Genomic DNA, 16,395 nt, shown 5'->3' with positions numbered 1-16,395 from the left:
TAAATTGGCTAATAAATGGAAAAAGCAATTGATGCATACTCATTATTTTCGTTACATTTAAAGATGAGTATATTTAATTCAAATAGCTTTAAAGAAGGTCAGAATAAACCCACTTTCAATGACACATTTTTCAGATTTTCATGGAAGAGATTTGGTAAGATTTGGATGAGATTTGGTAAGTCCCATATTTCCAGAACACAATCGCGAAAGATAGAAAACAATCAGATTTGGACTTTAGTCGGAGTGTGTTCGAAAGAGATTTCAGAAACACCTCTGGCTGTGTTGTGTGCAACGTGTATTGATTATATTTCGAATCGGATCTTAGCTAAGGTATATAATTTATAATAGTACGATAGAGTAGTTGGTACAAAGGAATAGCCTAGATGTTGCGTGCCTTGAGCACCTGCTTCTGTGGCGGACTGGGCACGTTCTCCTTGCCGGCGAACAGGACAGTCTTCTTGGGAGTGCTGGCCGCCGATCGTGGTGTTCGTGGGGTTCGGGGGGTGCGCGGACTGCGCGGGGTGTGCGGCGCCGCCTTGGGTGTGCGGGGGGCGGGACGGGGCGAGGACTTGCCGGCGGACAGGAGCTCGTTGATCTCGCTGGTGCTGTCCTGGCGCACGCACTTGTCCGAGGAGTTGAGCAGCCACGAGGTGATCTTCTCGCAGTCGGAACGCAGCTCCGAGTCGCACAGCAGATCCTCGATCTTCTCCAGATCGGTGGTGTTCGAGCGGTTGGCCTTGCCAGGTGTTCCCAGCAGAGATGCGGATCCCGGTTGCTTGGACTTGAGGGCAATGTTCTCCAGCTTGAGCTGTTCACACTCCTCGCGTACTTTGACAAGCAGCTGCTCCTTGTTGTCCAGCTCCAACTGGGCGAACTGCAACACAGTGGCGAACTCGTCGAGCGCCTTCTTCATGTCCACCATGTACGCCTCGCGCGTCTCGTCCTTGCGGCGCAGCTCGTGGTAGTGGGCCAGCTGGGCGTCGCCATCGATGCGCTCCTGGAACGAGTTTGCAATCTGATTGAATTTAGCCAACGTCTCCGCCTCGCCGGCGAGCAGCTCGTGGAGCAAGGACTCCTTCAACGATACCTCGCTCTGCAGCGTCTGGGAGGAGGATCTCAGTGCGTTGAGCGCATCCTGGCTCTCGGTCAATTGCTGGCGCAGTTGCTCTGCGTCCGCCTGCAACACCAGATAGCTCTGCTCCAGCGCTCCCTTGGCCAGCTGCACCGATTCCAGCTCCGCACGGTACTGCTCCACATCCGCATCGGACTTCTTCAGACGCTCCATCAGTATGTTGACGGTGGCCCGGGTGTTGGTCAAAGTCAGCTGGTAGTTGTACTTCTCGGTGATCGTCTTGGCCATGTCCTGCTTCAGCTGCACCAGCTGCTGCTGCAGTGCGTCGCTCATCTGGATGTAGTAGTCGATGCCGTTGCGCAACTGCTCCTCGCATTTCTGCAGCTTCTCGTCGCGCATGCGCAGCATATCATTGGTGGTCTCCAGCAGCACCATCACGTCCTGCTTCTCCAGCTCGATCTTGATCAGCTCGTTCTCGGCCAGCTTCTGGCGCTTGTCCAGCTCGGCGCGCCAGTAGCTCTTCTCGCGCTCTACGGCGCTCTCCAGGTCGCTCTCCACCTGCTGCTGCACCTTGGCCACCGCCTGCTGCTGCTCGGTGTGACGAGCCTGTTCCCGGCACAGCTGGCGGATGGTATCGCAGTGAGCATCGATCTCGCAGTTCTTGTCCAGAAGCTCGTCCTGCAGCGAGCGGATCAGAGTGCACTTGTTGGCCAAGTCATTCTTCAGGGTGTTGCGCTCCACCTTCAGACACTCCAGTTCCGCCTGGCAGCTCTTGGCCTCCTGTCCGTAGGACAGGGCATCCTGTTCGATCTGCTGCTTCAGCTGGACTACGTCGGCCAGCAGGGAGGCATTGCTCTTCTGGAGATTCTCAACCAGCTCAATGTTCTCGGCGGTCTTGGCTTGCTCCAGGCTGCAGTGCTCGCGGGCCTGAGCCACATCCGCCTGCAGAGCAGAGAGTTGTGCCTGCAGCTGCTCCTCCACCTTTTGACGATCTTCATTCGCTGTCTGCAGAAGCTCGTTGGCCAGACGCAGTGCCTCGCTCTCGGCAACCAACGCCTCCACTTGGCTTTCATGCTCCTCGTGCTGTTGCTGCAACTGCTGCTCCATGGCGGCCAAACGCTCCAGAAGAGCAGCGTGCTCCTGGCCCATCTGCTCGTTCAGAGCTTTGTGCGACAAATTCTCACTGGTCAGGGCTTCGATGAGCTGATCTGTCTTGGAGGTGGCCAACTCATGCTCCTCGCGCAACTTGGCCTCGGCTTCCTTCAACTGATCCACATGGCGGCGCAGCACGTCCAGTTGGCTCAACTGGCTCTCGATCAGCTCGTTCTTGTGACGGATCTCGTACTGGAGTGCCTCCTTGCCCTTCAAACGGCTGGCCGACTTGGCCTCCTTCACGGGCGTGGTGGCAGCCGAGTGCAGAGGAGTGGATGCCGCTGTTGAGGCTCCACTTCCGCTTCCGGTGGCCGTATCCGTGTGACTGGGAGTCGGACGGAAGCGCAGGCGCTGCGGCAACGAAGGAGTACGAAACAGGCGTAATCCCTTTGACTTTTTGTCCTCCTTAGGAATGGCGAATTCCTTGGCCTCCTTCGAGCTGGACGCGAAACGCACGGCGTCCTTGAAGAACTTCTCGATCTGCTCCTTGCGTTCCGGTTGAACGGTGGGCGGAGCAGCGGCTGCCGAAGCCGCGGTGGGCGTGGCACTGCCCGCCGATCCCGCCGAGCTGTTGGACGCAGCTGGCGAACCGCAGATGGCCACATCCACGTCGTTGAAACGCTTCAACTTGGCCTTGGAGAAAGACATTTTCGAACTTGTTTTTTGGACTTTCGGTTTAACTTGGTAACGATTCTTTTCGGATTTTGTCTCAATGTCTCATTAACAACGCTCGTTTAACTTTCGATATAACAATAACTCAACGATCAAACATAAACACAACTTTAACTTTCGGTTTAATTTGGTTATTTTTTCCTTAGGATTTTTAGGTAAACTGTTTAACAATAACGTAGTCTGTAGTCGTTTTTAATATTTTCTGTACTTTGTGGTCCGTTCTGTGCTACACTAAACCCGCTATCCCGTTGCTACCCGTTTCACTGTACCTACGCGTTCCGCTGTCAAAACCTAACTGAGCTCACCTTCTGTCCAAGATCGCTGAGGCAGACATCACCTCCAGCTGGCAGATCGAGTGGAAAAGGGATGGATAGAGTGTGGGAACGAGATAGAGCCAGGGGAGGCGAAGAAAACAACCCTCGAGCAGGGGTCGCTTCAACGATCCTGCATTGCTTCACCTATGTGGGATATACCCTACATGTCAGGTTGGGTATTTCCGAGATCTTTAAACGAAAAAATGGTTTAACGCTTTCATTTCGTACTCTCTTTTTCCCTCTTTTTAATTTACTAAACCTGTTTAGTTACCACAAAATATAAAAATCAGTGGATATAAAATAATATAATTACTAAACGTTGATTTGCATTTTTTTGATTTTAGCTGCCCAAATTTTCATATTTCTTAAACATTATAATGTTAATTCAAGATAAGACAAGCCAGAAGGCATCATTCTTTTGATCTTTACCACTTAATAATACCACATAATAATAATAATAATAATATAATATTATACATTTTCTAAAATGCCCTCTTTTAAGAGTATCTAGAATTGAGGTAAGCAGAGTTATATGCATGTCTCCTAATTTTTTTTATTTGGTGGTAGTTCGTGCCACAGTTCTTGATCCCCTGGTCGTCTTATCTGTGTGTTTGTCAAGACGTCGGCCTCGTGTATGTAAAGGAAATGTTTTCATTTTAGCGCGCGCAAATGTTGCAATTGTAGTTCAAGACAGCACGAGGAGGGTTCGAGATCGGAGTGGGGGTAGCAAGATGGGTAGGGGTGGGGAGATACGACGACGGTGTTCCGCATTCCCCGACTTAAGTACATATGGGAAATGTGCCGTAGCCGACGAGCAGGGACACACTCACTCACATCTGCCTGGGCTTCTCCTTCCCTTCGAGGACTACAAGTAAATGCGATTGCTTTCGAGGATTGCGAGAGTACGAGTACAAGGATACGAACTGATGGCTGGATGGGCTGCCTCATCCGTTAGCTCCAACCCAGCTGGCAGCCAGCATAATTCGTTAATTTGATACGAAATCCGATGCCCGCATAATTAAAGGAAAATGCGTCGGAAATGGGCGAGTTGCGCCTGAGCAATGAGTTGAATGAAATTGAGGCGAATTGAATTGCATGGAAAATGGAAATGCGTCGGGAAAATTGATTTTTCATGTGATATCGCCAAGCAGTTAGGCAATCGGCCATCTATAATCTGGATAGAGAACCCCCTCATGATATCCTGCTGATCCTGCGGTAGCTGCCTGTGCATCCTGCCATTTTTCCGCTTCTTTTCTCCAGTGCGTTTGTCACAACTGCCAACTGGGATCAGCTGGTTGTTCCTTTGATGACAAACAATGGCCGGAAGATTCTAGCAACTGGGAGGTGATAATTCTAGGTTAAAGCAGACAGGCATGAAATTCTGGGTGGGTCAGCCACACACAGCTGTGCCAAAGACAAGAACTAAAGAATTATCATAAGGAAAGACAATCTAGGGAGAGCAAGGGAAATCGTTTGGAAATCAATAGAATATCAATACTCAAGAAGTACATTTTAATTGATATATGTGCTTCATAACCTTTGTCAATTTATATATTGCATGTACATAATATGTACATAACAATATACATAATATGTACCTTTGGTTTCATAGAGGTAATATTTTCCCACAAACATTTGCATTTTGGAAACACTTAGATTTCGTTGCTTTTCCCAAACTCTCTTCTAATAAAAATGGAAATTGTACGGAAAAGGGTTTTCACAATTGGCTGATCCGATGATGTGCAGGACTCGCAGTAATATTAATGATGTTAATGACATTTACCCTACGCCGCAACACCTTCAACATAATTTTCCCATGCCTGTCCATGCATAACTGCCATTCATTGAACGCGCTATAAGGTAACGCGATCTAATGATGTTTCCATGGGATCCATTCTTCCTATTCCTGAGCCAGAGCCAATGTCATCACAACACAAAGTGAGTGCAACAAAAGACTGGCTTGGCCCCTGAAGATCAAAGGGGTTTCGCACCCTCATGGGATACAAAACGATACTAAAAAACGAGGACGTGGACCTGAGTCATCGACCTTTGAGCAACGTCCCGATGAAGCTACGCAGTAAAGGATCCAGGAAACCGGACCCACAACTTTGGATCTTGTTTCTGCCGACCAGATAAACTAGCTCCTACTGTAACTAACAAGGGGTAAATAGCACACAGAAAACAACATAACTAAAGCCATGTTCTATCGGCACATAAGCCAATTAAGCTGGGTGTTATAAATATCAATACATAGGTCGCGAGCAAGAAAAGATCCTGATGGCAGAGCGTGGTACTCACCGCTGAAAGAGCAAAGTCTTGGCAAAGGCGTACAGCTCGATATCCAGACTGTTGAGCTTCTCGATGCGACGCTTCTGGTCGGGTCGAAGATTCTGGACAGCAGTCGCCGAAATTGTGGTGTTGTGCTGCTCGAAGGGAATGGCGAAACGCAGGTTGAAAGTCTCCTCGAAAATGTACTGGGACATCTAAAGGAAATATAACAAACCAAATCAGTTATAGCCTTTGAAATGGACAATACAAACATACCTTTTGATATTCAGTCAGTCCAAAGTAGGCCATGGCGGCCAGATTGCGCTTTGCGCTGGCCAGCATCACGCGATCCCGCTCATGGGCGGGCATCGAGGACTTGTTGTAGCAGCCGACGAGGGCGAGATCGGCCAACATGCGGGTCTGGCGGTTAGCCGCCAGATTGGACTCGCAGCCGGCGAACTGGTCGAGATCCACGTCCAGCCAGTCCTTGCCCTTGTAGCAAGCTGGCAGCTCGGCGGCGGTGGCCTGGCGGCCCAGGCACCAGTGGCGTGATCCCTTCCAGGTCGCACCACGCCGCACATGCCGATACTCGGACATGTAGCGGGCAATGGGTTGTCGCAGCAGCGAAATGTAGAAGTACCGCCGCTTGGCCGTCTCCCCTTCGTTCTTGTCCAGCTCCACGTCCACGCAGCTGGTCAGCTCAGTCCAGTCCGCGTGGAGGCCGCACTTCCAGCCCGTCGAGTAGCGGGAAAAGAGCCAGTTCTCATTGCGATGCGGTCGGAAGCAGTAGCAACGCTTCCTTTGCCGCTGGCACTCACAGGGACGCTGCAGATAATTGTAAAACATATCAGTTACTAAAGCTCTTTTTAGGATATATCAATTACTTTAGCTAACTCACCTTTAGATCCAGATCCCTGACCAAATGGCGGCCAAACGAGGTGCCGCCCGTCTTCTGGATGTGCAGGAAGACCATCACGTCGTGGCCATCCATGTCGAACTGGAAGTCATCGTTTAGCACATCCTCGTAGCTCAGCCCTGCATTGGCGATGATGTTCTGCGGGGCGGAGGACTTGGAGGCCATGGCCGTGATGCCGCCCACACTGTTGCCGTTGCCGTTGCCATTGCCGTTCGCATTGCCATTAATGCTGTTGGCCTGATGGAGTGGGAGCTCATTATAGGCGAGGATATCCGAAGACTGCAGTATGACGGCGCGTTTGGATAGGGCGCATACCTGCGGTTACAGCGAGGAGGGAAAACATTAAATATTACACAGAGTTCAATGGAAAGGAATGCCGACACACCGTATACCCATTTAATAAAGCTCTTAATTCCCATTTCGATGTATGGAGTAAGTCCACTTTTATTCAATGTACTGCACTCAGGGTGCAAATATATTTAACGCCCTCTCATCTTCAATTTTTAATACCGCCAAGGGCCTTAAAGTAAATTTATTGGCTGCAAAAACTGCAAAAAGTTCGGAATTGTGTGCGTGGCGAAGTGTTTATTCTGCGCATTAATTAAATGCACATCAGGATTAAATGCATATTTTTGGCTCGACACAGGTTGGTCCTCCAACTACACGCAACTTCATTTAACGCAGAGTGAAGGCTTGTGAAATTTTCCCACTCAGCTCGCATTTTCCTTCTTTTTTTTTCTTTGTCTGCGCACTTTATTTACTTGATGGAGGAATGTGTGCTTTTATTTATGGCACGTACTCAAGGCTTATTAATATCGAACATGGGTTTATCCCCATTTCACTGCACTCACAACAATTATATTGAATATGAGCTGTTTGAAGATATTTAATATTTACTGGCCATCATATCAATGGTGGTGGATAAAAGTGTAAACAGCCAAAGAGCAAAGGGATAGTAAGCGTTTTGTGGCATATTTTCAGGCTGACAACTATATTACGATCCCATTTAGGGGATGGTTTTAAAGTGGCGTATTCATATTGGCTGAATGATTAAGTGGCCCTGGTCTCCAACTGGATTGAGTGGCTTTTCTTATTAGATTTATTATATGACAGGTGGTAGTTATAAAAACCAATAAATAAGTCAATCATTTAAACCAAGAAGTTTGTTGTTCGAGGTTCGCTAAGTTTGTATAACATATGCCATATATAACAGTCGCCTGGTGCGCTTCGTCACTACGTAAACACTGTGATAAGCTATAAGATCAAGTTAATGGCAGATTTATTCAACTTTAGTTTGTTTTTATAGAACACATCTGCTGTCATGTCATCTATAGAAATATTCCAGCATTTTAGGACAGCCAACTATTTGCATTTCAAAACTTTATAATTAGAATAAGTTTTGCGCCTTGTTGTTATCATTATTTGTCAATTTTACCCCACAGCAAGGCCTGAATGGATGATAAAACAGGACCTCAGTTGTCCACAAGTCTGGGGACTGCCACACACACTTAGCAATCAAACTAGACAAAAGTTTCTCGATTAAAATGAGCAACTTTTGTGAAATTCTCTTATCTAACAATTTCCGCTGCTTAGTGGAACCGAAATGAGCAGAGCACGCAACAAGAAAACCGGCAAAAATAAGAAACAAGCGAGGAAAACTCAGCTCATTAAACAATTGGCAGGCAGGCGGAATCGCTGTTGGCCATAAGGAATTAAGAGCTCCTTGGTTGCCATGGCCTTTCCTTTCCTCCCTTCCAATCATCAAGTCCGCGCTCCATCGAACTCTGTGTGAGTGGAACCATGAGTGCATGTAAGCTTGTTTCCACAAAAGTTGGCCATTTAAATGTCCAGAAAACCAAAGGGTGATGGAAAACGGGAAAAGGGGGGAAGTACCCAGTTGTAAGGTGTGCTGCCCTGGGGCGAAAAGTTTTGAATTTATTGTGCCCACGACCGCAGCGCACCAATTCGATAATACAGAAATAAATAAAAGGAAAGGATATCGGAGGATATCGTCGCAGTCCTGTCAAAGGACTCTTTGCCGTAATCCCCCTGGTGGCTCTCGTTTCGTTTATTTGTTTCTGATATATTGTTGTCAGGTTGTTTAGTGGCTCAAGTCAGTTACTAGCACTTGAAATGAGCTTTTGAAAACACGATTTCCCGCTGGCAAAGCACATTAAATCCGAGACATTATGTCCAGCGGCTTAATGACGAGCAATAAATTCAAAGCGCAGTAAATTTATATGGAGCACGTGAATACGCATTAAATATACAATTTGGTGTGTCGAAAAATGAGACGAAAATCTACCACTAATGGGTAATTTAATTTTATTTTCGGTCCTACGGCGGCATAACTTAAATGGAAGTCACCCAAAAGGCCCACAGCCTCCACAACAAAAAAATGATAATAATAACAACAGTTTTGTGTCTGGCAGCGTGTGAGCACTTTGCCCAGACTTTAATTGCTTTTATTACCCCGAAAATCGGTGCCCAGCCTTGTGAAATAATATAATAATAACCATTATGTGCTAAATTTGTTAGAAATTTATGCGCATTGAGCGCACACACAGCGGAAGTATTAACATTTAATTCAGCTTAGCGGAAATGCAAAATGATGTGTGCACTTTTTTTTGGCATTTCCGCTGGGAAATCAAATTGTGAGCCAATAGAAATTTACAAAATATGATAAATAATTGATGGGCACGGCAATGCCGAAATATTCACTGCGTTCGGATTCAAACATACATATTTCGTTTCCACTTAATAATGACTGAATAATTTGGAAGGGCCTTTTTTTGTTGCAATCTGAAAGGATGTAATTCAATTTGAATGGTGCGCGCACCTAGTTGAAAAATGACAATGGGCATATTCTACGCGTAATTGGAAATGTGATTACAATAATCCCTCAAAATTAACCATAAATGTAAATTTGATTCCTTGGGGACATTACCGGTTTTGTTAAATATAATTACATGCCATCAACAATCAACCGAACAGGTTGATTTCATAAAATATCCGATCCTGCAGCCGATTGCATTCATAAAACCCAACAAAGAAGCCATTTGAGCCAGCAATAAAAACAAGTCGAAATATAAAAATGCTCGGCAATAATTTCCATTCATAAAGTAAAGTGCAAGCAAACAAATGACACACATCAAAAGCCAGAGCCAGCCAAAGTCAAAATAACGTAAAAGAGCGTAGGAAACTGCGGCTAAATTAATATTTATGTTGTAGAAGCAGCACAGATTTAAGATTGTATGCTTTATGAACTGGCGACTGGTCACAAAAAAACCAGATCCAGCCAAAAGCAGAAGGAAGTTCCCTTGAAATGGGGTCAGGACACACCGACGGAGTCGTAAATCTCGAGCACCGCAAAAATCAACAATAAAACTTTCGCTGCTAACAACGTTGAATTCCCAAGATACAATTCCGTGCCATTGTCATAAAAGAAAAGAGAGCTACAACTGAGTGGTGAAACAGCAATAGAAATGGAGCACGCAGTACAAGTCTGTAAAAATCTCGTCGCATGTAAATTGACAAGGACTTTTGGAAATGTAGAGGATGGGCATCGGCCATAAACTTGAAGTCTCTACAATTTACAATGGTGTAAACATATTCTCTAAAAATTGTATCCTATGTAAACTGGGATGTACTTTGAATTATTTATGTTTCGAAATGAATGCAGAAATTTCTCCAAAGAGGAATTTATTCACTTATGGTTGAAATAATATATCTTTTGAAATTAATACACAAATTAAATATATATAATGTATAAATATGTAAAGTAAATTCTAATTTTGATGTTATTAGAAAAAAAAAACACAATTAGTATTCTAAAAGAAATGTATTGATCCCAATTAATACACTTTACCAAACGGGAACATTGAGCTGTCGCACTGGGAGTTTGCACTCCATTACGGAAATACATCGATTATCGAGATCATGGCGAATATATCCGAATTTGCAGGCACATCCAAGCCGACACTTTTTAATGAAAACGCAGAAGGGCTCTTCGATGTAGGGATGTGAGCATTTTGGCTCAGTGCAGGGCATGCAGGCTCGCTCCTCGTTTTCCCCGCAAGCTGAAGAATTTGAGGCACATAGCTTCTGTTATTCAGTTGTAAAGTTGTATTTCACTCACCTACGTTCACTCAACGGAGAAGCTAAAGAACTACCCATCAGAATAAATAGCAAAAAAAGCTTCAAAGTTGTTTGGCGATTCAACATGGACGTTGTGTGAGATGAAAAATAAAACTAAAAGCACGCGTTCTAGGTCATTAGGCAAAACAACTCGTTTTCATGGGACAATTAGCTACGGCAAACAAATCATAAAAACTAATAGGTTTAAAAATATAAATACAGAGAAAAGTAAGTTACATGGCGTTTCATTTGCACTGTTTTTTCCATTTCCTTTTAAAATTTAGTTTCTCCAATAAAATACAATTTAACAACGAACCGTTTTAATTCTAACAAATTGGTTATTTTTATAAGCCAAACCATATTCTGGCAGCAATTATTTTCATGTAAGTACGCGCAAAAAGCCACATTCCGCTGCATTTAATGGTGTCATTGGTTAGCTACAAATGCCGCGGGCACTCCACTCCACTCCAATCCATTCCAATGGTCAACAGCCACTCGGACGTACAAATATCCGCAGACAGATATAGAAAGTTACCCGCCAAAGGGCCATTCAAGCCGTCATTCGGGCCAGCAGAGGTAAACAGCCAACGCAAAAGCCCTTGTGCAGCGTTGATAAAGCTGAACTATGACCTATGCCTCGGACATTCGGATTTTCGGAAAACGGAAAAGGTAAAAAATATTACCCAAACTGGCCAAATGATAAATGAGGGTAGGGTCCTGCATTTGATTATCATTGGAACAAATATGCAGCTGAAATTGCGGTGGCGGGTAAAATTTACAACGAAAATCGAGTAGATTGCGGGCATGGCAGGGTTTAAGGTATTGGCATCAGCCAGCAACTCCAATTCACCTGAGCTAGTGTGGGTTTAGGCCAAGTCACGCTATTAGCGAGCAATGTAAATATTTTATTGCCTGCTTTTGTGCGCTGCTCATTTGCTCCTGCCAATTGCTGCCCGCGAGCACTTGTTTAACTTGCTCCGATGGTGGACAATGACCCAACCAGCGAGGCTTCTCGTCTTCGGCCCACTATTCAATTAAAGACTTAGCTGCACATCGTGAGAACGCCTATGGAATGAAAGTGGTCTGTCACTCAGTTGGCAGGCAATTCGGTTAAAAGCAGCCGGCCCTCACGGCTCGTCTATCTTTTGAAGAGCAAAAACCCATTGATAATTTGCATAAATAAACCATTTTGCGTTATTCTTTTTTTTTTCATTCCACCATTGACCCCTTTTCTGCGTTGCCTATTTTTTTGTTCAAGGATTTTTTCTTCAGCAGAACGATTGAGCGGCAGCTAATACTTTTTGCCCTGTTTTTTTGTGGGCCAACAACGGCGAGTTGGAGGAACAATAATAGCTGCGGCAGCAGCAGGACACAGATTGCGATGATGGGGCCGCATGGGGCGTAGGAGCATTTTTAGTTTGGCCCTTTCGCAGACGATGATGTGATGTGAGATTGGGGCCCCAATGCTGCCATAACTCTCAAGAAGCCGTGGCGAATGAAATGAAATATGAAGGGGCTTGGATTGGCCATCAAGTGAACAGATCCTTTTCAGTAGTTCTTCGGGCTTGGGGTCCATAATCGCTGGGACTTAAAGATTTTCGACTGAAAAAGGCAAATAAATTGATTCTCCTCGAGATGGAAGTACTCTCTTATCATGGTTTTTCATTTTCCACCTTCTTGATGTCTTCATGCCATTGTGACCACTTTTCCCCGATTTTGTGCACCATGATTGAGAAGTTGTTGGCTTTCGAATGTTTGCCATTTCATTTATCAAAGTGTCGTTTTGTTCGGGACTCCTCGAACCTGCCATTTCTGCGACCTGTCACGTATAACTATTTCTGATCTCAGACATTAAATCATTGACAGTTGCTTATGTTTTCAATGGCTTTTCTATTGCATGTGAAGGCAAGGAACTCCACCAGGAAAATACTTGAATTATGGTTGGGCCATTTATTATTTCCATTTTGCCTTTTTTTTAGTCCGTTTTGTTTCGCCTAAGAGACCGAAACGTTGAAAGCTAATCTATTTTAAGTGGCTGTAAAGCATTCAAGGATGTGGGAATGCGTTTGTGTGAATGTTTCTTTAATGAAATGTAGCATAATATTTTCATTTCGTCCCGGACATGTGTGTTGGGTGTGTGTGTGTATGTGTGATAAGCGTGTAAATCCCCAAAAATAGCCAAAGACAAGCACAAATCCCACATGTATGTATATATAGTATAACGAGGATGCGGAGTGCGAGGAGCATTTGCTGGCGACCAGTGACCATAAATCCGAGTAAAATGTATTTTGACATTTTGCACGCAAAGCGTGTGGCAGAAACTAACTAAGCGTGGTCGGGATTCCCACAGTCCTACATGCCATACACGCCCCAAAACGAAAGGTCATTCCAATGATGACGAGAAAGGACATCAGGCCAGGATGGCTAGCTGGCTGGCTAGGATTTGCCATGAAGTGTTAACATGCGATAACAGCGGCAACGAATAAAACACAATGAAGCGCAACTGATGAGGATGCGGTGAATGGGCATTCGAATGGGGGACCTTGATGATGCCTAATGCGAAAGGAAAGACCCAGATCCCACCCGAGCGAACCCATTCCCGTTGCCAATCCCACGCCCAATTCCCAAGCGAAACTGAAACACAGACCACAAACGAAATCAATCTTGGCCCAGGCCTCAGTTCGAAGGAAGTAAATGATGTGAAATGGCTTGAAACGAAGGATAAGGACGAAATCAATGCCTGTATTTTTGTTTTTACACTTTTGTATCTCTCAGCCTTGAGTTATGAATTTCAAAATAGAAACTAGCAATCGAGTGAAATGATATATTACGACTACTCGATACCGAAGCGAACACCTACATAACTATAATCTTTAACACTATAGCATCCTAGAATTTCAAACTTTGTAACTTAAAATAAAGTACTTTATCTCCCCATGACATGTGACGTTTTTTTCTCATAAAAAACAACATTTTAATTACCTTTTTTCCTCGAGCATAAAACAGTGACTTTATTTTGCAAAAAACAGAAGAAAAAATTGAGAAAAACAAAAAAACAAGTTGAAGCGTTTTGAAGCTCCGACCAGTAAACATTTTTTCACGCTCATAAACTACACGGAAAATTGTTTGGTTTTCCTTTGCGTGGGCGAGGAGTGAGACATATAATGGAGGTGGATGGCTGGCAGGCTGGAAATGGAAAATGGGAAATGCGATGGGGAGCGTGGACGAAGACCAGGAGCAGTTTCCGTGGGCACCTTGGTCGCACTGTCACGGTCATAAAAATGTGCAAAGTATTTTGTATGGCGCTGCCTTCACCCACACACCGACCAACGCTAATAATAAGTGAGGGTATGAAAATGGTTTTAATGCATAGAGCAGGAAAACAAAAAAAAAAAGAAAATGTTTATAAAAACCATTTTCTTGTTAAGTGGACTTTTGGACTTTACATTACTTGCTGGCGCCGCTGTTCGTTACGGGGCAACTGTTTCACATTTGCTTTCATTGTACTCAAGTTGGCGCGTAAATTTAAATGAAAGACCATTTTTTCCTGGTGGTTTTAGTGCATTTCCGCGGACCCTGGCCATTTTTTACGTATTTCCGGGGATGCCAGGACGTAAAGCTTTAAGCGGAAGTCCCTGAATCATACGTAACGCCCGGGCATTAAAGATCTGAGACTGACGGAAGAGGCTAGCTGTCTGTCTGCGGTCTGGTATTGGAATTTATATATATTAAATTGGAAGGGAATTCATTTAAGGCAAATAGGTTAAGCTGTGTGGAATAAAAAATTGCACGCAGCAATAGCTTGACATTCATGCGACCGCAATCTGTAATCAAATTCAGTTTCTGTTTTTTTTTAATTGATTAATAATATTATTTTGCTGCTCTTCTGTCGCCAACAGGATGGGCAAAAAGTGTTTTTTCAATGAAATTACTCATACGCCGGGTGTACAGCATATAATGCGGATATACGAACTTTTACTGCGCGTTCTGTTCTTTTCTGGCACTGTCATCTTTTTGCCACAAATTCAATTTTCGTATGGCATTTATTTTGGCAGGACATGAAAAATGGTCAAATGTTTTCCTATAATGCGATTTTCTTAACGTTTTCTTTTATGTTTGTGTTTGTGTTTAAGTGTGAGTCGCTTGAAAAATGCTGATTGAAATGTCAAAAAAAAAGAAAAGGAACAACATCAGTTTTGTCCTTTTTTCATCAGCATTTTTCCTTCCCAGTCCTTTGTTTGTACGCTCCTATTCTATTCTGGTTCCCGGTCCGTTTTGTTTCGTGTTTTCATCTGATTTGATTTGGCTTTCGGCCATTTGTTGGCCAGCACTGTTTTGTTGGCAAATTCTCGCACTTTAATCAAAAGAAAAAATAATGCTCTGGCTAATCTGCTAAGCGTTTTCTGCCCCCTGGGAATCGGGTTGTTATTATTGGAACGCTGTGAAACCCCGAAACGCACTTAACGAATTACTCATATGACAGGATATTAGGATAGTATTGGGTTGCCGGGAACCAAAGCCATGGAGTACTCCTTAGCCGGGTTGTCATAACCGGACAACAAAACGTAACTTAATTGGGTTTTTGTTTGTAATTGAAACTGAAAACTAAACTGCACATTGTCCGGCCATCAGCTGCACACAGTGTCCAATTTGAACTTAATTAAATTCGAAGCACTTTATATGCCACTATTTTCGGCAGTTGCCGGCGCAACACATAACATCCCGTCTGGCATCTCAAATCTCCACATCCCGGCAGTCGTGCTAGTGGTGGTGGTGGATCCGGTCACATGCCTGGCACGTTTGCTCCTTTTTGAATATGTGCACTAGCTGTGATACGTTCTCAGATATCCGATGATGTCGTTGCACTCGGAGAATACTGGCGTCAGTAGATACAAATTACTACACCCAAAGATTGCTGCACTTGGCAGGCAGATAAGGAGGTATATGATCTATCACGTTTATTAAAATTTTTTTAAGCTTTTTAACCTATTATTGCAACAGCGAATAATACTAGCTTAGCTTAAACGAACAGTATAATATCACTCATACTTAGATTACCCATAAAACAAAGAGATATGAAGTATAAAACACTAAGAAAGACCCAAAATTAATATTAAGGATTCTATTTTGGATAAGTTGAACAACTTTAATTATTCTGCGTGCACAGTTGCTTGTTGCCTGCGTTTCAAAATGTGATACAATATGCCACAACAATGAAGCGAGTCGTGCAGCAAGCCGTGCAACGAGGCGTATGAGTGTTGACTGCCGCCCAAGCAGGATAAGTTGTGGGCGGCGGGGTGGAACTGAGCTGTTCGCTTGGCTTATTATGCTATTGCATGCAAGGCCGCACCAAATCATGACGAATGACAAACCATTGTCCCAGAAAGTAAACCATCTCCTCACCACCGCTTTGAAACAAAAGTAATAGCAGTGAAAGCAGTACCTTGAAAAGAAATGAAAACTTTACTGCAAGTAATAAACCGTAGGGAAAACTACATCACTTGACTGTTTTTTATGGCCAGATACTCTACTTTTGTGGGCGTGAGTGTTGGACAGATAAATATTCACATATTTGCTTGCACAAAAATTTGCAAAACGTGCCATCGTCTACGGTTGTATTTGATGTTATTGTAGGGGTCTTGTTGGGTTTGGCTCAATTGTTTGCCCATTCATATACCACACAAAGAATATCTAGATTCTATAGACTATGTCTTTTCCTGGCCATTATTTGACTTGCTCCCATTTCTCGTTTTGTTTATTTAGTTGCCCGATTCCGGACAAAAAGAGGGAAAGACAACACCCCTTTGTAGCCGTCCTACGCTCATAATGTGTTTATTCGTAGTGTTTATACAATAAATTTTACC

At 44.2% G+C, this 16,395-nt stretch overlaps 2 protein-coding genes across 4 annotated transcripts in view; both read right to left on the bottom strand.

Moving 5' to 3' along the window:
• LOC117142610 (heparan-sulfate 6-O-sulfotransferase 2) overlaps nucleotides 1–16,395 on the bottom strand; it is a 78,595-nt gene that overhangs the window by 2,134 nt on the left and 60,066 nt on the right. Inside the window, exons 3-5 of the mRNA XM_033306692.1 lie at nucleotides 6,377–6,709; nucleotides 5,755–6,303; nucleotides 5,509–5,693 (exon numbers count right to left, since the gene is read on the bottom strand). Of these exons, the coding sequence (XP_033162583.1) occupies nucleotides 5,509–5,693; nucleotides 5,755–6,303; nucleotides 6,377–6,709 (1,067 nt within the window). The remainder of the gene's footprint in view (nucleotides 1–5,508; nucleotides 5,694–5,754; nucleotides 6,304–6,376; nucleotides 6,710–16,395) is intronic.
• On the bottom strand, nucleotides 227–3,230 carry LOC117142609 (myosin heavy chain, clone 203). 3 transcript variants are annotated; one of them, XM_033306690.1, is made up of 2 exons: nucleotides 1,088–3,227; nucleotides 227–1,015 (listed from the first exon to the last, which is right to left on the bottom strand). In XM_033306690.1, exons 1-2 carry the CDS (start codon nucleotides 2,870–2,872, stop codon nucleotides 380–382), a joined length of 2,421 nt encoding a protein of 806 aa, XP_033162581.1. In that variant the 5' UTR covers nucleotides 2,873–3,227; the 3' UTR covers nucleotides 227–379. The 3 variants fall into 3 exon arrangements, with proteins under 3 accessions (XP_033162581.1, XP_033162582.1, XP_033162580.1); XM_033306691.1 differs by having other exon boundaries at nucleotides 227–997; nucleotides 1,088–3,226; XM_033306689.1 differs by having other exon boundaries at nucleotides 227–3,230.

Source organism: Drosophila mauritiana, chromosome 3R (genome assembly GCF_004382145.1).
Source record: "Drosophila mauritiana strain mau12 chromosome 3R, ASM438214v1, whole genome shotgun sequence".
In the NCBI taxonomy this organism is placed as follows: domain Eukaryota; kingdom Metazoa; phylum Arthropoda; class Insecta; order Diptera; family Drosophilidae; genus Drosophila; species Drosophila mauritiana.
Note: the sequence above shows the minus strand (reverse complement) of the source record. Positions and strands in the feature narration are given on the sequence as shown.

Excerpts from the sequence above, each read along its gene's own strand:
- LOC117142609 (XM_033306689.1), bottom strand. The coding sequence starts at position 2,872 with ATGTCTTTCTCCAAGGCCAAGTTGAAGCGTTTCAACGACGTGGATGTG.